The sequence below is a fragment of the Otolemur garnettii genome, unplaced genomic scaffold (assembly GCF_000181295.1).
Source record: "Otolemur garnettii isolate 467f Iridium unplaced genomic scaffold, OtoGar3 scaffold00082, whole genome shotgun sequence".
NCBI lineage: Eukaryota > Metazoa > Chordata > Mammalia > Primates > Galagidae > Otolemur > Otolemur garnettii.
The window spans coordinates 3,664,248-3,684,778 of NW_003852477.1; the positions used below are offsets into that span (position 1 = coordinate 3,664,248).

At 44.5% G+C, this 20,531-nt stretch overlaps 1 protein-coding gene across 7 annotated transcripts in view; it reads left to right on the top strand.

The window, feature by feature from the left end:
• Window positions 1-20,531, top strand: part of TRAK1 (trafficking kinesin protein 1) — a 194,890-nt gene that overhangs the window by 149,089 nt on the left and 25,270 nt on the right. For all 7 annotated transcript variants that reach the window (XM_023515947.1, XM_023515952.1, XM_023515946.1 and 4 more), the window contains 9 exons: window positions 1,866-1,942; window positions 7,521-7,637; window positions 9,825-9,925; window positions 10,520-10,628; window positions 12,518-12,596; window positions 13,542-13,672; window positions 14,645-14,719; window positions 15,317-15,454; window positions 19,754-19,830. In XM_023515947.1, the coding sequence (XP_023371715.1) occupies window positions 1,892-1,942; window positions 7,521-7,637; window positions 9,825-9,925; window positions 10,520-10,628; window positions 12,518-12,596; window positions 13,542-13,672; window positions 14,645-14,719; window positions 15,317-15,454; window positions 19,754-19,830 (878 nt within the window). In that variant the 5' untranslated portion in view covers window positions 1,866-1,891. The remainder of the gene's footprint in view (window positions 1-1,865; window positions 1,943-7,520; window positions 7,638-9,824; window positions 9,926-10,519; window positions 10,629-12,517; window positions 12,597-13,541; window positions 13,673-14,644; window positions 14,720-15,316; window positions 15,455-19,753; window positions 19,831-20,531) is intronic.

Here is a 20,531-nt window from a genome sequence, read left to right on the forward strand (position 1 = left end):
ATAAAATTCACCGGTCCTTTGAGGAGAGCAGGGGACTGTTAAGCCCTCAAGTCATAACACAAGTTTAAATACAGAGGCTATTTAATTGAGGTGGTCTGTTTCCTGGTATATACAAGGGGTCTGGATGCTTGCAGTATTCACAGCTGTGCAGGGGGGAAACTCACCTTGTGGCATAGAAATCTTCACTTGAGGAGGACTTCTTGTGACCTTGAGCTGATGAACTAAGCCAATGAGAGCTGGACTTCGTCTGATCAAATTAGATTCTGGTTTAAACTCACCCTTGTAGATGTCCTTTGCCCCTCCCTCACAGGCAGTTCTGTCTGAGGCAGTGCATTTCAGGTGGAGGGGTCTCGTCTCCTGGCTCTGGTGGCACTGTGTTGCTAAGGTTTCAGATTTAGAACCAGATTTCAGGTCTCCTCCTTAAACTAGAAAATCATTCCAGTAGATCCAGTTTCTCTGAGCTCATTCACTAGGATGATCTCTACTTGCATTTCATAAAATATTTAGAGACCTATTGAATTCCAGTGCTGTTTGCTGTTAGTAATGCTACTGAGTTTGACTTAGTAATAAACTTACATTCCCAAATACCCTGCATGGACTCTTCTTGAATATGGGTTGAAAGCTTGGACTCTTAACAGAACTTTTCTCTACAGTTTTATTTACAAGAAAGTTATTTAGCCCCAAAGAGTCAGGTTGTGAACAATTTTATACTTTGGCCCTAACTCTATTTATAATATAGTCAGTCTTTTCCCCATAGAGTAAAACTCATGCTACCTTCTTAGTGTTTATTGAACTGCAAATCCATTCCTTGCCATTAACTGAAAATATTTTTCTTTATTTTTATTTTTTCAGACAGAGTCTCACTCTGCACCGTGGGTAGAGTGCTATGGCATGATGGCTCACAGCCCCTTCAAGCTCTTGTGCTCAGGCAATCCTCTTGCCTTAGCCTCCTGAGTAGCTAGGAAGATTTACCGGCACCTGCCACTATGCCTGGCTAGTTTTTTCTATTTTTAGTAGACATGGGGTCTCACTCTTATTCAAGCTGGTCTTGAACTTCTGAGATCAAGCAGTCTACCTGCTTTGGCCTCTCAGAGTGCTAGGATTACAGGTGTGATCCACCATTTCAGGACTGTCTTTGATTTAAAATAAAACAACCCTGAGGGTTTTTTAAAAAGCAGACTAAAGCCTTCTTTTATTACACACCCCTTTCAAAAAAAAAAAGACCCACAGTCCTAAAGTGGCTTTCGTGCAGCCTCTTATGACTGCAGTAAATTGTCCACATAATGGTATACTACTCTGTGTGTGTGTGTAGCAGCAATAGTAGTTTTTTTGGTGTAGATTAAAAAAAAACATCACTGTAGTTTTCATGGTGTGGGGACTGGTTGCATAGCCTTAGAATTTAGGCCATTTGGAAAAGAGAGCCATTATGAAATTACCAGCTTAAGGCTGCTTTCTGAAGGATCCTACTCTGTTCATGTGGATGATCCTGCATGGCCAGTGGGGTTCAGATCCCAGAGGCCTGTCTGAGAACTTACACATGGGTGGTGCTGCTAAACCCTCCCTACTCCATCCCCGTACACTCAGGACTATCACTAAACATGCATGTGCACACACACAGACGTGCAATGTCAGGGCTTCTTGGGGATCAGGAGTCACTCTCTCCAACTGAAACTCATCTTTCCCCAGTCACTGGAACTGGGAAGTGAAATCTGGTGGTGTTGAGGGCAGCGTGAGTTGAACTCGCAAAACTAATGGCCCTGTGTACCTAATGTGCAGGTGCAACTTTGGGGCTGCTTTTTCAGATGGGACATTTGTTTGGCAAGTTTGTGGCATTGCTGGGCTCATTGTCCTCTCTTTTCTTACAGTTTTATGTGCTGAAAGAGTTGGCCAGATGACTAAGACATATAATGACATAGATGCTGTTACTCGCCTTCTTGAGGAGGTAAGTGTTTCAGAGAAAGGCGAAGAGTGGTTTATAATTGATTTTAATTTATTTCAATCAAGGCATGCCTTATTGTCTGTTTCAGTGAGGAATCTCAGAAGTTGGGCCCTCTCAGGGTATACTTTAATGGCTTTGTTTTTTTGGATTAGTCGCTGTGTAGGGCTTTATAGCTGTAATTTTGTGCAGGTATTTCCGGTTTTTAAAGGAATGACACAAAAACCGGTACTGGTTAAATACTTTCTAGAATACAGGGAACATGGGAAATTGTAGCTAAATGTACCTTTATTGATAAAATATTCATTACAAAATTTTTCAAAATATTTAAAGAATATTCCCTACGTGTTGGCCACTTCTTTGCAAACTTTGTAATGAATATTTTCCAAATAAACATTCATTTAGCTATAATTTCCCAGGTTCCTCTATGCGTGATAACTTTTGGGCCACCCTATATTTTAAATGTGTCTAAAAATATCAGGAGAGTATATCATCCATGTCTTCTTCTTAACATATTTTAAGTTTTTACTTACATCAGGTTATTGGAATATTATGCAAGATCAGCAAGGAAATAAGCAAAATAAGCAAAGCAAGAAAAACTTAGGAAAATTGCTTAGGATTAGATAAGCTGCTTATGTTTTAGAGACTGTGGTTTTCTCAGCTTATCAACATTCTATTTGGAGTTGAGAATTAGGTGATTTGAAGGTCTGTAAGAAACATGAGTGTGTCATGAGATGCTCAAGATTACTCAGCAGCTTTCCAACCCAGCCCCTTAAGCACGGAACCCTGTTGCATCTGGCTGTTGTGTTTGCTACTATCAATCTTTGTTACTATGGGCAGTAGCTTTTCTGTGGGACTTTGTGACCTTGAAAACATGAACTGGGTAATTTTTCTGCGGGAAGCTGCCTCTGTGAATGTGCACTGCCTGTAGTTCAGAGCTGCAGCTGTGTCCGAGAACGGCATGTGTAAGGACTACTTTCCAAAGGAGCCGGGGACTTCAGCCCTTGGTGCAGATATAGGGTATTAAGAAATAACACCCCTCCACTCCTGGTTAGTTTACTAAATAAAGAGCACGGTCTCATCTTTTAAAAATAGTTGTGTTGCTAGAAAAGAATACCAATGGGTTGGTTTCTTCATGTGCTTCTTTATTGTGTCGTGTTTTATTTTTAAAGGGTCATCATGGTAATGGTGTGTTTATATCTCTGTGTCTCTGTTTATAGCGCGCCATTCTGTTCCTTGTCTGATAAGATTCATGCCTGAGTTACTGCCTTTCTATGGAACTAGGCAGGTTTCCTGGTTGAAATCTAATCACCCCAGTCACGTGACAGCCACACTGGCCGGGGCTCTAAATCGGCTCTAGCTGTCTCCCCTGTTCCTTCACTTTGGTTAGCATGCCTGCTGCTCACGGGCAGGTGAGGTGCTGGGGATTCGAGTGTCCAAAGCCCAGCCCTTGGCCAGCGTGGAGAGCTGCTTCTGGTTTTAAGTGCTGTGCCTGCCCTGCATTGCTGCTGTTCGGAATACACCTTTGGACAAAACTTGCCACCTCCCCAGATGGAGAGGGTTATTCCATTGACTCTCCCCTTAGTCATGCATTTTATCCTGAAATCGGTGAATGAGATGAGTCAGCTGCTAAGAATAGGAGGCAGGCTGTTGGGAATCTCTAGTGGATGTGTCCACGCCAGTGTTTGCTGGTACAGTTTTTTTAAGCAAAGCCCAGCCAGCAGAGGTGAGCTCCACCTCACCTCAGTTCCTGGGGAATAAAAGAACTAGTTCTCTTCCTGGCTTATTTCCAAGGGCCTAAATTATTTCTTTATGGTCTCATATTCTCATTGTAGTTAATCTAATAGTCCTCATATTCTCATTGTAGTTAATCCAATGGCCATAATCTAGCTGTTTTCTTGCTTTTAGAAGTAAATATTTATCTCATGTTGGCTGGTTATAAGAAATGGGAGGTTTTTTCATTCTTACATTTCCCAAAGGGAAACCCAAAACAGCCTTAATAAAATTAGAAAAACCCCAGAGACACAATAACTTTTTTGTTTATTTTTGATTTGATCTATAAATATTCTTACTATAGTTTCTTCTTCTTCTTTTTTTTTTCCTGGCACCAAATGCTCTTTATAATTACTCTAAAGATTAGATTTACAGTGTAGACCAGGGGAGAGCTGGTGCTCAGAGGGGCAGGGAGAGGGGGAGAGGCCCTTGGCTGGCTTAGGTGTGCTAGGTAGCGTACCAGGGCTCACAGTTGAGCTCACTGCCCCACTTGTTTCTCCTCCCTGCCTGTTTCCCAGTCCTCTGGGGTTCTGAGCCTTCCTGTGCTGGAAGCCTTCCACATCCTTCAGGCACTGTGGCAGTGCCTTGCCTGACCTGCCTTCACTATTCTGCTTTGTGCTTGATTTGTTGAGGCATACAAAATATTTGTGCTTGTGGGAACTTAGCTTGGAAGCATGAAGGCAGTGCAGAACAGCAGGTAGTCAGGGTCAGCTAAAAAAATTCAGGAGGTACTTCTGAGGTTTATCATATAGGGGTACAGGTGAATCTTTCTAAGAGTAGAATGTGAACGTTTTAAAGCAATAACTGAGAAAATGACATGAAGGCTGTGTTGACCAGTTTGATGGAAGTATTTCAGATTGCATGTGAAAACCCCACACTGTACCCCAGAAGTGCATTAATGTACATAGTTACCATTCAATAAAAAAAAAAAAAAATAAATAAATAAAAAAAAAAAAAAAAAGAAAAAAAATTCAGGAGGTTTATACTTTGGGAAAAGGAGAGCTTTATTTCTCATAAAGGGTAACAGCCGATTGGGTGGTCACTCCAACTGGTTTGGAAACAGAGCCCCAGCCAGAAGCCAAGCACTCAGACTTCAAAGGATAGACAAGAGGAACAAGATTTTATACTGAGTGGGGTAGTCAAATGTACATACTCCACAAGGAGTTGTGAATGTTTGTGAAGGGATATCACGCCCATTTGTAATTGTGCTTTATCTCTCCCATCCCATCATGGCTGGGACCTCAATTTTAAGGTGTTTCTGGGATCCCCTGGGTCCCCTTGGCTGAGAGGGGTCCTTTCATTTAGCAGAGGGCTTAGGACAGGGGTCCTCAAACATTTTAAACAGGGGACCAGTTAACTATCCCTCAGACCATTGGAGGGCCAGACTGCAGGCCCCAGGACAAGTCAGCTGCTAAGCAGGACAGGTAACAGCGGCAAAAACACCCAGCGGGCCAGATAAACGTCCTAGGCGGGCTGCATGTGGCCTGTGGGCTGTAGTTTGAGGATGATTGGCTTAGGATTGATTTTTATTATAGTTCACATATGTGAGCTATATGTGTGTTATACTCACAGTGAGCTGATGAGTGTTAATGAAGCACCTGCTGGGTATTTAGTCCGAGAACTTGTTCTAGTAGAGAAATTTAGCAGGCTTGAATGAGATTTATGGTATTGCAGTTTTATCTGATCATGAGCCATTGGAACTGCTTGGTGCTGATTTTGAGTTGGCCCCTGGAGACTCACTCCAGGCCCTCCCTCACAGTTCTTCGGATGCTTTCCTCTAGATGCCATATCAACACAACTGTTGAGTCTGGGAAGTAACGGAGGGCCGTGAGTAAAACATGTCTTGGTGACCTGTTGGCCAGTGTGGATAAATGCACACAGATGAGCTTGGTTGATGGGACAGGGTCACCATGTCCCCACTGCTCTGTTGAGAGCACCTGTCTCCCCTACCGTGTTTCTTGGAGGGAGGAAGAGGGGTGACAGGGAGGCATATACTGTGGGAGTGAGTTGGGAGTGTTTACGGCTCACTTGGTGTGATACCTGGCTGGCTTCTGGGATGGAAGACAACTGTCTCTCCAGGGGATAATAATATTTACAGTCCTGCAGGAGGGAGCTAAATTGTTTTCAAATCCAGAGTCTTCTCAAAGTGTACTTGGACCTCAAGTGTTGTGCTCATAATTCAGTGAATTGCCTATAGTTAGCCAAGGGAGGTCTGCTGCTACTGCATGGGGAGATTGGGCAGATAGATAAGGAGTTAGAAATAAAAGCTGCTTATTCTTTTTATCATACAACTTAGTGGATAATAAAGCTATAAGATTTTCTCAAGGATATCTCAACTAGCCTGTCCCCCTCACCCTACCTCCATTTAACAGATGAGGGAACTGGGCCCCAGAGATGTTCAAACAGAACCTAAACTCTCCCAGTTTAGAATAGGATGGTTCACCCAGCACAGTTAAACTTGCCCTCAAGTAAGAAACATACCTTAGGTTGTGGCCCAGTGCTCACATAGGTCAATAGAAGACAATCAGAAGTTTAAACATAGAATGATGTCCTCACTATGTGGGACATGGCTTTGATGTTTTCAGTTCTGTGCTGTCATATGTAATTAAAACAAAATGCCAGTTGCCATTAATAAAATGGTTTCTCACCCCCCACCCCCAGTGGCTGGAAGAAACTAATTCTGTACCGTACCAAATCCTTGTGAAGCCGGAGACATTCACCGAGGGCCACATGGGGAGTTTATAGCCCCTGTCAGATCAGAAGGGAGGCTTCCTCCCCAGCCTTTTGCCTGCCCCCATATGTTTCCATTCTTCTGCTTTTAAACTAGGTGAACCGGCTAATGGCATGTCTTTCTAAAATGACTTTGCAGACTTTTCCTCCCCTAGCCAGCTTCTCTCCCCCAAGTGAGCAAGTTGAACCATAGCTGCAAAGTAATAAGGCCGCATTTGGCGCTGGTGTCTTTCCACTGTCAGGGGACATCTCTCTCCCCGCAGAGGCAGCTCTGCCTTTATATGCCTCTAAGGATTTTCCCCTGTGTACTGCTCTGTCTAAATTGATGTCTTTAGCTGAACCAACAGAACATTCTGTGTCCTTAACACGGACTGTCATTGCCTCCAAAGTATGGCAATTTTGTGCATTCCATCTCCGTTTTGAAAGTTTTTTAAATAAATAAAGCTTTTTATATACTGTTTTGTATTTTTAAATAAGTAGCTTTTTCTAGGTAAAAAAAAAACAAAAAAAGCACATAACTATCTTTCAGAGTAACTTTAAATGTTTTTGTTTCATATGAGGTGAAAGTAAGGAACTCAGTAAATTCCAGCCTAACGCATGTGAAGAAGGCCGCCTCCCTGTGTCAGCCCTTGGCTTTATTGTAAGCACACTTTAGAATTTCTATATTTATTCCTTCAATAAATAGCTGTGGACTGAGTGTTTCCATATGCTGGGTCCTGGCAAGACAATAGCCCAGCCCTCAGGAGAGATAACTTATCAAATGACTGCACAGACACTAAAAACAGTTATTGCAAATAATGTTTCTGGAAAGATTTTTCTTTTCTATAGGAACAAAGCTTTGTTCCTATTAGGTTTTAAGGCTTCCCTTCCATAGCTCGATGTCCGTGTAGGCCCTGCACATTGTATGTGCAGAGGTCACTTTTCTTTTACTGGTTATCAAAAGCCAACGCAGATGAACTATCAATTCCTTTGTCATTTCTAGATGTCCTTGTTTTCCTCATTCGACACTGAGCACTGTTGGCTCCCTCAGGAAGCATGGGTCTTTCAAATCTGTGTTCTCCCTCTCCTCTTACCTTTATAGAAAGAGCGGGATTTAGAGTTGGCTGCTCGGATCGGCCAGTCATTGTTGAAGAAGAACAAGACACTAACTGAGAGGAACGAGCTTCTGGAGGAGCAAGTGGAACACATCAGGGAGGAGGTAAGGAGCTGGTGGCCGACACTTCTGGGAGGCCCCGCCACAGGCCTGGCTGAAGGAGATGAACGCCCAGGGCCTGAGCCCAGAGCTGCCTGTTCTGAAGTGGCCCCCGGAGACCCAAAGCTGCCTTCCTATGGCTCCTTGTGTTCCCTGTGGATGGGATCTGACCGGTAGGCACAGTCCTCACTTAGTCTATAGGCCCACAGTGCCCTGCCACATGGGCAGGTGGAGTATGTGGGGCCAGCCTCAGTCCTTGTCCTCCAGGAGTCTAGACGCTAGGCCTGAAGGCTGATCGAGACACTCCACACTCGGCAAAAGTGCACACAGGCTCATGTGACAACCAGCAGGGGCTCCTGGGTTAGTTGTGGGCAGCTAGAGGAGGAGCGACGTTAGGAGGCCACCTGACACGCACAGGAAAGTGGCTATTCACATTCATCATCAGAATGTAATTTCGTGCATGTAAAACAGAGCCAAAAAACTAGCCTGAGGTTTTCATGACAGAAACCCTATTATTTTCATGATGCCACACTTGAAGAAGGACATGAAACTTTTAGGCTTTTATCTTAAGGAGGTCGAGGTGTAGGAGGAATGGCACTGGACTTCTGGAGGGAATGTGTGGTGGACGGGGGAGGGAGGCGGTGGAATCGGATGGGATTGCCAGATCCAGGGTTAGAATCTTAGAGCCGGGCCCTGTTCAGGAGCTTCTTTCCTGTCACCCTAACTCTTCTTTTTGCCAGTGAATTTTAACTGTGAGGACTCTTCTCATGTCTTCTTCCTTGTTTTCCATTAGGAACTTCCTTAGTGAGAGGGGATGCTTTTGTTCATGTCTCTAAGATGTACTCAAACCTTATCCTTATCAAAGTTTTTCTTGGTACATCATTTTCTGGGTTGAACGACAATATTAATCTGATGAAGTATGGTTGCCACTATATAAGAAAAATTTTAATCGTAGACCTTCTATAAATGATGACAAGGCAGATACTGTTGTGTTCTAGGAGAGAGTGATACCTGTGTTCTCTGACCTGAATCCTGTCTGCAGGTGACTGGGGAGAAAGTGTGCTAGGTCCACGTGGCCCCCTCTCAGAGGGACCTGGCACATGGGAACCAGCAAATGGTCACCCTTCGGCCCCTTCACATGACCATTCTTGCTTAGGACATGCTTCACCATGCACAAAAAGTATCCTGTTCTCTAGGAGTGTGCATACCTATTTTTCCTTGGAAAAGCTATCCATTTGAAAATTATAGTATGTTCCCTTTGGCATATCATTAAATTGTCAATCTTGGTATTAAGGCTGAATTTATATGCTCATAGAATGGGCTTCTCCAGGGAAGACATAATACATTCACTGAATCACTGTAGGAACATTGCAGTAAACCACAGACCCCCAAGTCAAATTAGAAACAAGAAGGAATTAAAACAGAATTGTGATTCTTATTTGCAGCACTGGTTCTGTGTTCATGACGACTGAATGGCAAAAGGCCAAATGAAAAATTCTACAGCCCAATTTAAGTTCTGTTTAAACCTTAAGTATAAATCAGTGTGAGCTGCCAAACCATCTTGGCAGGGGTCAATGTGGCCGGTCCCTGATGATTGCCTCTTTTCTCCTGAAATTCTTCTCTGGTGATCATTGGGTCCAGAACAAGGTCTGATCAAGCTTGGCCAGGAACCCTGTGAGGGTGTGCCACAGAAAGGGGCTTTGAGGTTGTCCAAGTGAGAGAGCCAGGGCCGATGACCTGCTTATGGTGTCCTACTCACAGCTGGCATTTCCAGGATCCTATCCAGAGGTGGGATTTGGTTCTGGCAGAAGTCAGAGGCCTCTTCTTTCTTACAGTAACATGATGCATTTCTCTGATTATTCTCCCAGCTGGGCCTCTGGCTCCTTCCAAAGCCCATGAGTGGTCTAGAGCTTTTTAGACTCCTCTCTGCTCTTCTCTGTACCATAGTAAAAACAATGAATTTAGACAGGGAGGTTGCTGCCAAAAAGTAATTGATTGTATTTTTCTCAAATGGGATCACACTCAACCCTTTGAAATCCTATTGCTTTGAATAACATGAAATCATTTAAATGCCGTCACTTTCAGTGGGAAATTTTTAAAATGTTTTCACTAAGCAGTAAGTATTTGAACATAAGCAGGGATATTGTCACTTTTGGGAAAGCCGGTGATGGGCCCCGGACTCTGTCTGTGCAGGTGTCTCAGCTCCGGCATGAGCTGTCCATGAAAGATGAGCTGCTTCAGTTCTACACCAGCGCTGCGGAGGAGAGCGAGCCTGAGTCCGTCTGCTCAACCCCGTAAGTCACCAGAGGCTGGGTTTCTAGGGGCCAGAGCACAGGCTGGCCACTGTCGATGTCCCTGGAGTCACCTAGGCAGGGTCACCTTCACCAGCAATGCAGGTCAGCTGCTCTCCCCTATCTCTAGACCACACAGAGCTGATCTGGGTTTAGATCTCAGCTCTGCCACTTACTGGCTACGTGCTGTTAGCCAAATAAAATAGAGATATCAGAAGTACTTAGGTGGTGGGGTTATAAGCATTAATTGAGTGAATACATGTGGAGTACTTAGAATAGTTCTTGGCACATAGGACTGCATTAAGAGTATTAAATAAATTCCAGACATTGTAGAATTGTATAGACTTTAAATAGAGATGATTCCCCCCAGTTCTGAGGTGATGTGACCACTGTGTGTTGTGGATAAAGGTTGGGCTGTGTGTCCGAAGTGGTGGTGAGCCTGGAGTTGGGAGAGCAGTCTGATGGGTGGGTTGTTGTCACACCTGCAAGTCTCATGAACTTTGTTTGAAGTAGCCCTTCTTTGTATCTCCATGCGGTTTCCAGTTGGGAGGAGGAAATGTCTCTCTCCCTAGATTGTGAGCATACTTTCTCCCCCAGGTTGAAGAGGAATGAGTCATCCTCCTCAGTCCAGAACTACTTCCATCTGGATTCTCTTCAGAAGAAGCTGAAAGACCTTGAAGAGGAGAACGTGGTACTTCGATCCGAGGTGAAGTCTCTCCCAGCCCCTGTTGGAAGGGTGATGGCCCCTCTTGCCTCATCTGGCCATAAGAGCAGTGGTCACTGGGCCATTCTCAAAGGTGATAGTGTGTGAAAGAACTGCACAGTGTGGCTGGGTACTGTGCATCAGCACTGCATGTACCTTCCAGGCTGGGGAAGTTGAGCCTGGTGAATTATGCAGTGCCTGGTGGACTGGGCAGAAGCTCCAGTGGTGAGCTTCCCATGGCACAGTCTCCAGCTCTGCCTATAGCACCTGTCAAACCAGCCTTGTTTCCATGTCACTGCATATCAGCTGTGCTCTGAGGAAATAGTACACAGGAACTTGGAGCCTGTATTTCTTAAACAATTAACTTGAATAGGTTGGATTGAGGCAAGGGGAGTCATGCTTCTGAGTATCTAATTGGCTAAGCATTGTGCCAGGCACTTGACCCACATTATTTTTTTTCTTAAGTCTTCACAACAAGGCTTTACAGCTGGTTACTCTGATTCTCATTTACAGTGAGGAAAATGGGCTTCCTGGCTGGTGGGTGTTTTGATATTCCCAAGGTCATGCAGCTTAATAAATGACAGAGCCAGGATTTGTAATTCTATGACTCCCAGTGCGGTGTTTCTCCCCAGCCCCCACTTCCCCTCTCTAGAAACACTGATGCAAGCAGACTTAGCACTGTTTTAATTACTGGTGTGTTAATGTTCTCCAACCAAAGGTGTGGTATTTGACAGAATGGCCCCGTGTCAGGTGTGAGCTGGCCCTGGGATCCCCAAAGTCCCCCAGCAGGACAGATCGCCACACTGAACTTGTCCACTTGTTGGCAAGATCTTCACATTTGGGCCGAGCAAGACTCTTCTGCATGTCCTACTCTCTTAGACCTCACCTCTTCCAGCCCCTTGTTTACTGATAGGAAGCACAAACCCACACTGACCAAGAAGGTCGCCCTGGTTTCCTCTGCCAGCCAGTAGTTGCCCCAGCTAACTTCTGCAGTCTCAGGTACCCAGCAACTCGGCCTCTGTCAAAATCTTCACCCAAAGCAGTTGAGGGGATCTGACCCCAGCTGCAGACTCCTGCCACCTCACCTCTGTTCTCAGAAGCATAGTGTGTCTCTGGGGCTGGGACCCAAGGGCTCAGAGACACCTTCTCTCTAACTACGGCATTTTCTTTGAGCCTTCAGATCTTTGCTTTCTCACCTTTTTAGTGAGGTATAAGCTGTCCACAGTTCTGAAACAGGGCCCTGAATTTTTTTATGCTTTTGTGCTGGACCTTGCTGTTACTAAGCTAAACACAATGGGTTTAATTCCAACTCAGAACCTCTTATAGATCAGTTCCTGGCAGATAGAAGTCACATGGTAAATGTTAGCCATTCTTGTGTGGTTATCCTTAGGTTTTCTGCTGTAGGCAGGGCAGTGACCTAGGTGCTGTGAGGTCCAAATGTACACAGAGTACATTCTGCTGTAGGCAGGGCAGTGACCTAGGTGCTGTGAGGTCCAAATGTACACAGAGTACATTCTGCTGTAGGCAGGGCAGTGACCTAGGTGCACAGAGTGTCCAAATGTACGGGCTAGGACAGACTGACTCCATGGCTGTGCTGTGTTCATGGGAGCTGGGTGTGCAACTCTCCTGCCCTCTGCTCTGTGTGACGCCCTCTAGTGGAAGGCATTTTCAGCTTTTCTGCTCTGAAAGTACCTTCCATTAACTAAGCAAGGAATTCAGATTTGCTTTCTGTATTTGGGGGTACAGTGGGTGACATGTGGGGAGATGTCGAGGGCTGCTTCCCAGATGTAGGTGAGTGCTGCTCTGTGCCTCAGCCCTCGCCTGCCCCACCAGTCACTGCCTCACCAGTTCAGGTGTGAGTGTGAGACTCTAACCCGGGGTCTTGTCCACAGGCCTCCCAGCTGAAGACAGAGACCATCACCTACGAGGAGAAGGAGCAGCAGCTGGTCAACGACTGCGTGAAGGAGCTGCGTATGTCCTCAGCCTGTCCTCCCCACTTCCCATTCCCTCTTTTTACTCTGTCACGCCTGGACGGGTTTGCCTCCCCCTCATAAAGTGCAGGCCCCCTGACAGCCTGGGGAGGTCAGCAGCATTTTTATTAAATCTAGAGGCCTCCCTGACCTCCTGTGGCACCTCCCTCCTTATTTGTGAATTGGGTGCTAGGTTATTAGCCACACATGATCTCCATTTCTAGCTGAGATGAACATTTAATTTTGCTTTTTGGCTTTCTACTATAATATTGCCCAGCTACAGAAACCTGTGTTGAAGATGTGGAAAAACTGCTTACTGCTAGTAATTTGACTTGCCCAAGTTGAGGCCAAGGTTCTCAGCTTTGCAAATAAATACTTCCCCCCACCCTCTCCATTATGAATTTACAAGTTAAGGCAAAAGGGCAACATACTAAGTAAATGAAACACACCCCATGTTCAGATCTAGTTAAATGAGTTGTGCCTGTGAATACAGATTGAAAACAAAAACCTCAGAGGAATGGAATTGCACTATGCCCATCCTAGAACAGGGTACAGCAGGGGTTCCCGTTAGTGAAACAGGTTTGCTCACGTGTAGAACGTGGAGATTTTACTAAACATGCCTGTGTTTGGTGTAGCACCCCCTGGCTGACTCCTGGCACCTGCCTCATTTGGTCAGTGGGATTGAGCTCCCACATCAAGTCCAGGAGCGACAGCCGGGGGGCCCAGGTTCCTTCTCATGAGCCCTGAAGAAGCCGCTTGGCTTCCCCATGCAGGAAAGTGGTTATTGTGAATTCCTTCTTCCAGCACTCTCCAGTCCTCCCCCCATCTTGTAATAAAGATGGTTTTTCCTGTGCAAACCACAAAGAAAACGACTCTCTCTGGGTCTGCATATGTGGTTTTCTGACTTAACTCCTATGATGATTGCCTTTTTATTTTTTTGTCAAAGGAGATGCCAATGTCCAGATTGCCAGTATCTCAGAGGAATTGGCCAAGAAAACTGAAGATGCTGCCCGACAGCAAGAGGAGATCACACACCTGCTGTCACAAATCGTTGATTTGCAGAAAAAGGCAAAAGCTGTAAGGCATTTCTCTGGCTGATCTGATAAAACAATGGTCATGCTGTGATCAGAAAGGAACATTTACTCCAGTAGACAGTACCCCTTAGTTTCATATCTTAAGATTTATGCTGCCCCTATGGAGAAAAATCTTAGTAGATTCAACAATATAAAACTGGTTGCCCTGAATTGGTGAGGGGTTTTACTTGTGACCACTTATCTCCTAAGAATAAGGTGCAATTATTAGAATTAATAGAATTCATTAAAAGGATGCTGTAAATATAGAGTTTTATAATTTAACTTGTATGTGTAGTCTAGTATTTGTAGTGTTTGCTTTTTATTTGTTTGTTTTGCTTTTTGAGGCTGAGTTTCACTGTGTCATGCTGGGTAGCATGTTGTGGCATCATAGTTCACAGCAACCTCAATCTCTTGGGCTCAAGCGATCTTCTTGCCTCAGCCTTCTGAGTAGCTGGGACTACAGGCACCTGCCACAAATGCCTGGCTGTTTTTTCTATTTTTAGTCGAGATAGCGTCTTGCTTTTGCTCAGGCTGGTCTCAAACTCCTAAGCTCAGGAAATCCACCTGAGAATCCACCCATTCTCCCTGGGTGCTAGAATTACAGGCATGAGCCACCATGCCCAGCCTAGTATTTGTTTTTGTACAATGTTCTGCAATAAAATGATATCCCTTTTAGGTAAGATGAAGCAACAGAATCAATTTAATTTCTCATATTACACCTTTGCTATTGGCATGAGGTGAAAAGCTTACAGAGAGCTTTGGAGGTCAGAGGGTAGATGGGCTATGGAGAATGGATATGGATGTAGGAAAGACTTTGCTTTCAAAATTACATAAAAGGCAAAATTCTACTTCAATGTAAGATAAACTTATCTTGTAGAAAGTGATGAGATCATGGTGGATCAAGGAAATGGAGGGGAAAAGTAGGATTTACTTAAAAGATCAGCTTAGAAAGCGATTTATCTTTACCACATTTTAGTGCACGGTGGAAAATGAAGAACTCGTCCAGCACCTGGGAGCTGCTAAGGATGCCCAGCGGCAGCTCACGGCTGAAGTGAGTGTCTCTCCCTCGTTTCTTCAGGGCCTCTGATGGCAATGAAGGTAGATCAACCTCCCTTGACAGCTTTGGTCATGCCCATCTTAACCATTTTCGTATTGAATTTAATTTCATCTTTACTGGTGAGATAATTCTCAGTTGTACCTTGATTCTGTGCCTGCTGATGCTGTTACTGGGTGTGAGCACCTAGGAGGCTGGACTTCACATCTACTGAGCCTGGCATGTGCAGGTATCCAGTAAATGTTCAAATACGTGAAACAACCAACACAGAGCACCATGTAAAAGGAGTCCCATTCACAGATACGGCTTCATACAAGAGTAGGGAGATTTGCCTTCTCTTTTGTTTAAGGTTGATTTTTATCTCAGTTGCCCATTGGTTAGTATTTTAAAAGATTTATGAGCCCATAAGCTTGCCCAAATCTAAGAAAAAGCGAGCCTTGAGGACTCTGGCAACAGGCCCATAGGTAGGTGGTTCCTGGGGTGCCAGGGACTGTGTGAGATTGCCTGTGGCCCTGGCCCTGAGGTAGGCGGGCATGTGTGCAGCTGGGTGCTCAGGAGATCCTGACCCTCCTCATCTTTCCTGGTCTTCTGCAGCTGCGTGAGCTGGAGGACAAATATGCAGAGTGCATGGAGATGCTTCATGAGGCGCAAGAGGAGCTGAAGAACCTCCGGAACAAAACCATGCCCAACACCACCTCCCGGCGCTACCATTCCCTGGGCCTGTTTCCCATGGTAAGCTGGTGATTTCTTCCTAACCAGAGGGCAGCAGGGGCTCCCGATGCTGGGAAGATGGCCTCTGGCAGGGAGTTGGGTCTTTACAGTTAGCCTCTCATTCTCCATAGCTCTCCATCCCTCTACATCTGTCACCTTTCTACTCTTGAAGATAAATTGAGTAGGAACCTCAGATATTTGGAAGATGTGATTTATACAGGATCAACATCCCCAGTCTGAAATCTGAAATGCTCCAGAATCTAAAACTTTTCAAATACTAACATTATGCTCAAAGGAAGCATTCATTTTGGACTTCAGACTTTTGGATAGGGATGCTCAAGTGGAATATATTCTGGAAATATTCCAGAAATATTCCAAAATCTGAAGAAAATCCATAATCCAAAACACTACTGGTCCCAGGCATTTCAGGTTAGAGACGCTCAACCTGTACCTAATTTTTTCTGACCTTGTTTTAGAGTGTGCTCTTTTAGCCTCACAAGTATATTCCAGAATTCCTAAAGTGCCCATACGGTTTTACTGATTCTTTGTGTGCTTAGTAATCATTCTTTTGGTGGCTTTCAGTATCTGTGATCTGAAAATAAAACTTCTCTCTGTGCTTGGGTTAGTAATTCTATATTTTCTATATTATTTCTCCACAATTTTTAGCTCTGGCCTGATTCATGTTTGGGTTTTGGGAGAACATTGTTGAGAAGGGGATTTTCCAGGAGGTTAATCTCCTTTTAGAAGTTGGGCAGCATAGGCTGAGTCAAATGTTACAGGGGTATGTGCTTACTCATCTTATTTTCTACGAGACTAACACCCCTGGAAGGTGGGACCAGCTCTTATTTGTAACATTTCCCCCCTTGGAATTCTCTGAAGTTACCACAGTGCTTGGCATGTTGTAGAATTGCAGACACTTAGTAGATACTACATTCAGATGGATGGTTAGATGGACAAACAGGTAGATGGCTTGAAGAGCCAACTCCCAAGAACTACTTTGTATTCAGGCTTGTTTCCGTGGTTTGATGAAATACCAGATTCTCTCTGAAGAGAGAAGAGCTTTTGAGAGACACTCCCCAAATGAGAGAGGAGTGGATGGCTTTATAAAGGTTTGTGAAATTTGGTCCCTTCTGAATTTAGCCCTTTCCTTGGTGTACTCTTTCTCTTCAGCCTCCCATTGCTACCCCCAGCAGGTACTTGCCCCCACCCGTACTCCTTGTCTGGCTAACTTTCCCTAAATCATGATCTCTTTGCTTTTGCACCTTAAAATCAGGCTAGAACTTTCTCTTTCTGTCTGAACTTGGTTGAAATTTAAGAAAAACCAAAAAGAAAGATACATAGAGCTTTTCAAAGGATGATCCAGTGATTCTAGGAATTCCAGTCCCCCTTGTGCCCCGATCTAGCACTACCTACACCCAGCTGACACTGGCCTGAGTAGCATCGCAGACCTCTTGCCTAGGGTCTTTCCTTCCTGGCTTCTCATCTTGGTTTAGGGAACACCTGGGGCCCTATCATTCCTGGGGTACCTAGGATTCACTGCACGGCTTTACCCACTCTCAGAGACAAACCTGTCTTTGAAAACTAAACCATTGCATGAGAAAAGCTGAATTGAAATTTTTCATTTCAGGGATTTTTCAGCTTTTATATTTGGTTAGGGAAAGCCTTTTATTTGCCTTTTCCTGTTGCTATTGGCATAGCCCAGCTTTGAAAGATGGCTGTTTTAAAAGTGCATTATACATTAAAGGTATTTAAAGCAGTCTAAAGACTGCACTATGCAAATGCCAGATCTGCCTCTTTTGCTCCCAGCTATCCTACTTGCTGAATAAAACAGTGAATTATAGTTTTTGCTCAACTGTGTTCCCAAGTATCTTGCCTTATGGCAGGAGTTCTTAATCGGGGATCCACAGACTGAGTTCAGGAGGCCTGTGAACTTTGAGGGAAAATCCTGTCTCTTATTTTCATTATTCTTTACCTGTATCCAGTACAAGCCACAGTGATGTTAGCACTACCTGTACTCTGTGGCTAGCATCCAGGGCAGCAGTATTTTCAGACCACAGATGCCTCGAAGTACTTCTGATGCTCACCTCCACTTTAAAATGACAGTAATTGCCAGTCCAGGTATATAGGTCACAAATGACATTATGTTGATATAATTGCCTTCTTTTATAATCCTAATAATTCATTTAAAAATATTATCCTGAGAAGGGGTCCACAGGCTTCCCCCAGGCTGCCAGAGGGGAGAGGGTCATGGCCCAGAAAAGTCACAGAACCTGTTAGGGACTTTATCCCAGTATTGCTTTCAAATTACCTTAGTTGCATGGGGAATTAGTTCCAGGACTCCCTGCAGATACCAAAATCCCCAGATACCCAAGTCCCTGATATAAAATAGCTTAGTATTTCCATATAATCTATGCATATCCTCCCATATACTTTAGATTCCTTACAATACCTAATATACAAAGTAAATACTATGTAAACAGTTGTTATACTGTATTGATTTTTTATTTGTATTATTATTTTGTTTTTTTCAAATTTTCCATCTGAGATTAGTTGAATCCAAAGATATGGAACCCATGGATAGGGAGAGCTGTAGAAATTTGGCTGTAGAAATTTGATATCTCATTTTTCTGGCTGTAGAAATTTCATATCTCATTTTTCTTAAGGTATATGAAGTTCCCTTCCTCGTTATTCTTCAGGATTCCAAATGTAAATTATGTGGTGAATAACAGTATTAAGAAAAAGAAGCTGACTTAAAAAGATCTTAGACTCACCTAGGGAAGCCCTTTACCAGACTTACGTTTAATGACATTCTGTGGGTAACAATTACTTTAAAAAATGCATATTTATGAATAAGAATTAACAACAAGCCCAATAGCCCTTAATTGATTGAGCTTCCCACTAGCTCCTGTGAACTCTCCTCACTCAGCTCTCTCTCGTCTCCAGACTTAGCATCCCTGTGGACTGTGGGGCCAGGAGGTAGATGCTCTGGAGACCCCATGTGCTGTCTGCTGGGAAGCCACTGGCCACCTGTGGCTATTAAATTTAAATCAGTTGAAGTGAAATACAGCTAAGAATTCAGTTCTTCAGCCACACCAGCCACATTTCAAGCACTCACTAGCCACCCATGATAGAGGCTCCTATAAGTACTTACGTCCAATTGACAGGACAAGTCGCAGGAAAGTTGTGTTGGTTGACATGGATTTAGCTCGTCCCTGTGGATTGTCCTAATGGGCGTCCTCCTGTGGTGCTCAGCAGGTACTTTCTGGACACACTTGGTCCTAGGGCACCTACCTATGTTGTGTGAGGGATTGTTTTTAGGTTCTGCCTCATACGGTGAGCAAGGGTGGGTGGTACAGAAGAGGAGGCGTCCATCAGGCAGCCTTTATTGTTGACTTGGTCCCTCTCCCCTCTCCTCTCCTTAAACCAGTTTGCCATTGGTAGTGGTATTATTGAGTCTCACTCAGGACCTGGCCCATTGGTAAAGTGAGAAGCCATCAGTGACTGGCCTTCCCCTGACCCACAAAGTGCACAGCCTAGCTGGAGAGAGAACTAATTGAGCTATTCAGAAAAATAGGAAAGACTTTCTGTGTTTTGTGTCTGGGAGGAAACACAAGATTCCTAGTGGGTTCCTGTGCAGGTTGTTAAAAGGTGAGGGGCCATGGATAGTTGGGGGAGGAACTTCCCTTGCGGGAGGACAGGCTAAACCAGAGCAGAGTCCTTGAGATGACAGTGCCCATGACTCAGGTGCTGCACATAGAGCTCTTCTCTTTAGCACAGGGTGCCTTTTACTGATGGGGCACACTTGCCTAGGAGCCAAAGTTGGAAGGCCATGTTCTAGCCTCTAATGCAAGGAACCAGGATGAGCCATGGGGGTTGGCAGACCCCATAAACAGCAGCTTAGCATGGCCTGCGTGTGCTGTGATGCCATACACATCTCTGTTCATAAGCTCAGAGGTATTTGGAAGTTCACCTGTCCCCATCATTCTGAACAACACCCTTGCCCTCATAAGCTCTCCATCCCTCCTTATAACCACAGTTGCAGTCCTGTGATTCGGCCAAGGAAACACAGGATTTGCTTTCAGACACTTAGCTGTGCGTGATTTAGGGGTATGATGGTGTGGCTACATTCAGAGTCTGCCTTGGCGACTGCACAGCCAGGATCTCTCACAATAGAGGAAGGTGTTAACCTTGTGTTGTGGGATGTCTTTGTGCTTCTGGTGGGTCCATTTAGTACCCGTGGCACACCTGGCCGCATACTTCTTTTAGAGACAGGGCATTTGAATTGCTGCTTATTTGACACATGTCTTCTGGCTTTTCCAGGACTCCTTGGCAGCAGAGATCGAGGGAACAATGCGCAAGGAACTGCAGCTGGAAGAGCCCGAGTCTCCAGACATCACGTACGTCTAGTTTGTGTGGTTCTGAGTTCCTCAGAGACCAACCAACTTGTTACCTTTGGTGTTCAAAAAACTAGCAATGTTTGGGCCGCAGACACCAACAGCAATGACTGTGGTCCTTCCACAGCTGACATCACCTAACCTCCTCCTATTAGGTTTTAAAGACAAATTATAAAGTTCCAGAAAGTTCCAGAAAAGGAGAGATGTATTTCCCATCTCTCTTAACACAAGCTCCATCTTGACATAGCTGCATATTTTTATCTGTTCTTCTAGTGGAAAACATTTTACTTTAAAAAAAATTTTTTGTTTGTTTGTTTCTGAGACAGAGTCTCACTTTGTCACCCCCGTTAGAGTGCCGTGGCTGTGGAATCATAGCTCACAGCAACCTCGAACTCTTGGGCTCAAGCAATTCTCTTGCCTCAGCTTCCTGAATAGCTGGGACTACAAATGCCCGCCACAACACCCGGCTACCTTTTTTAGAGACAGGGTCTTGCTCTTGCTCGGGTTGGTCTTGTAAAGAAAAATTTAACATCTTTTAGGAACAGAAAACTAGTGATTCAGTATGAGATACAGAGAATTCTTCTAGGGGTGGGAGCAAGGTTTCCATTTCCTTTATGAACATACCCAGGGAGGTCAGCTTCTACTGTCTCTCTTCCTAACTTCTGATCTTGTGCTTGGCCTGTCCCAAAGTATTTACAAGGAAC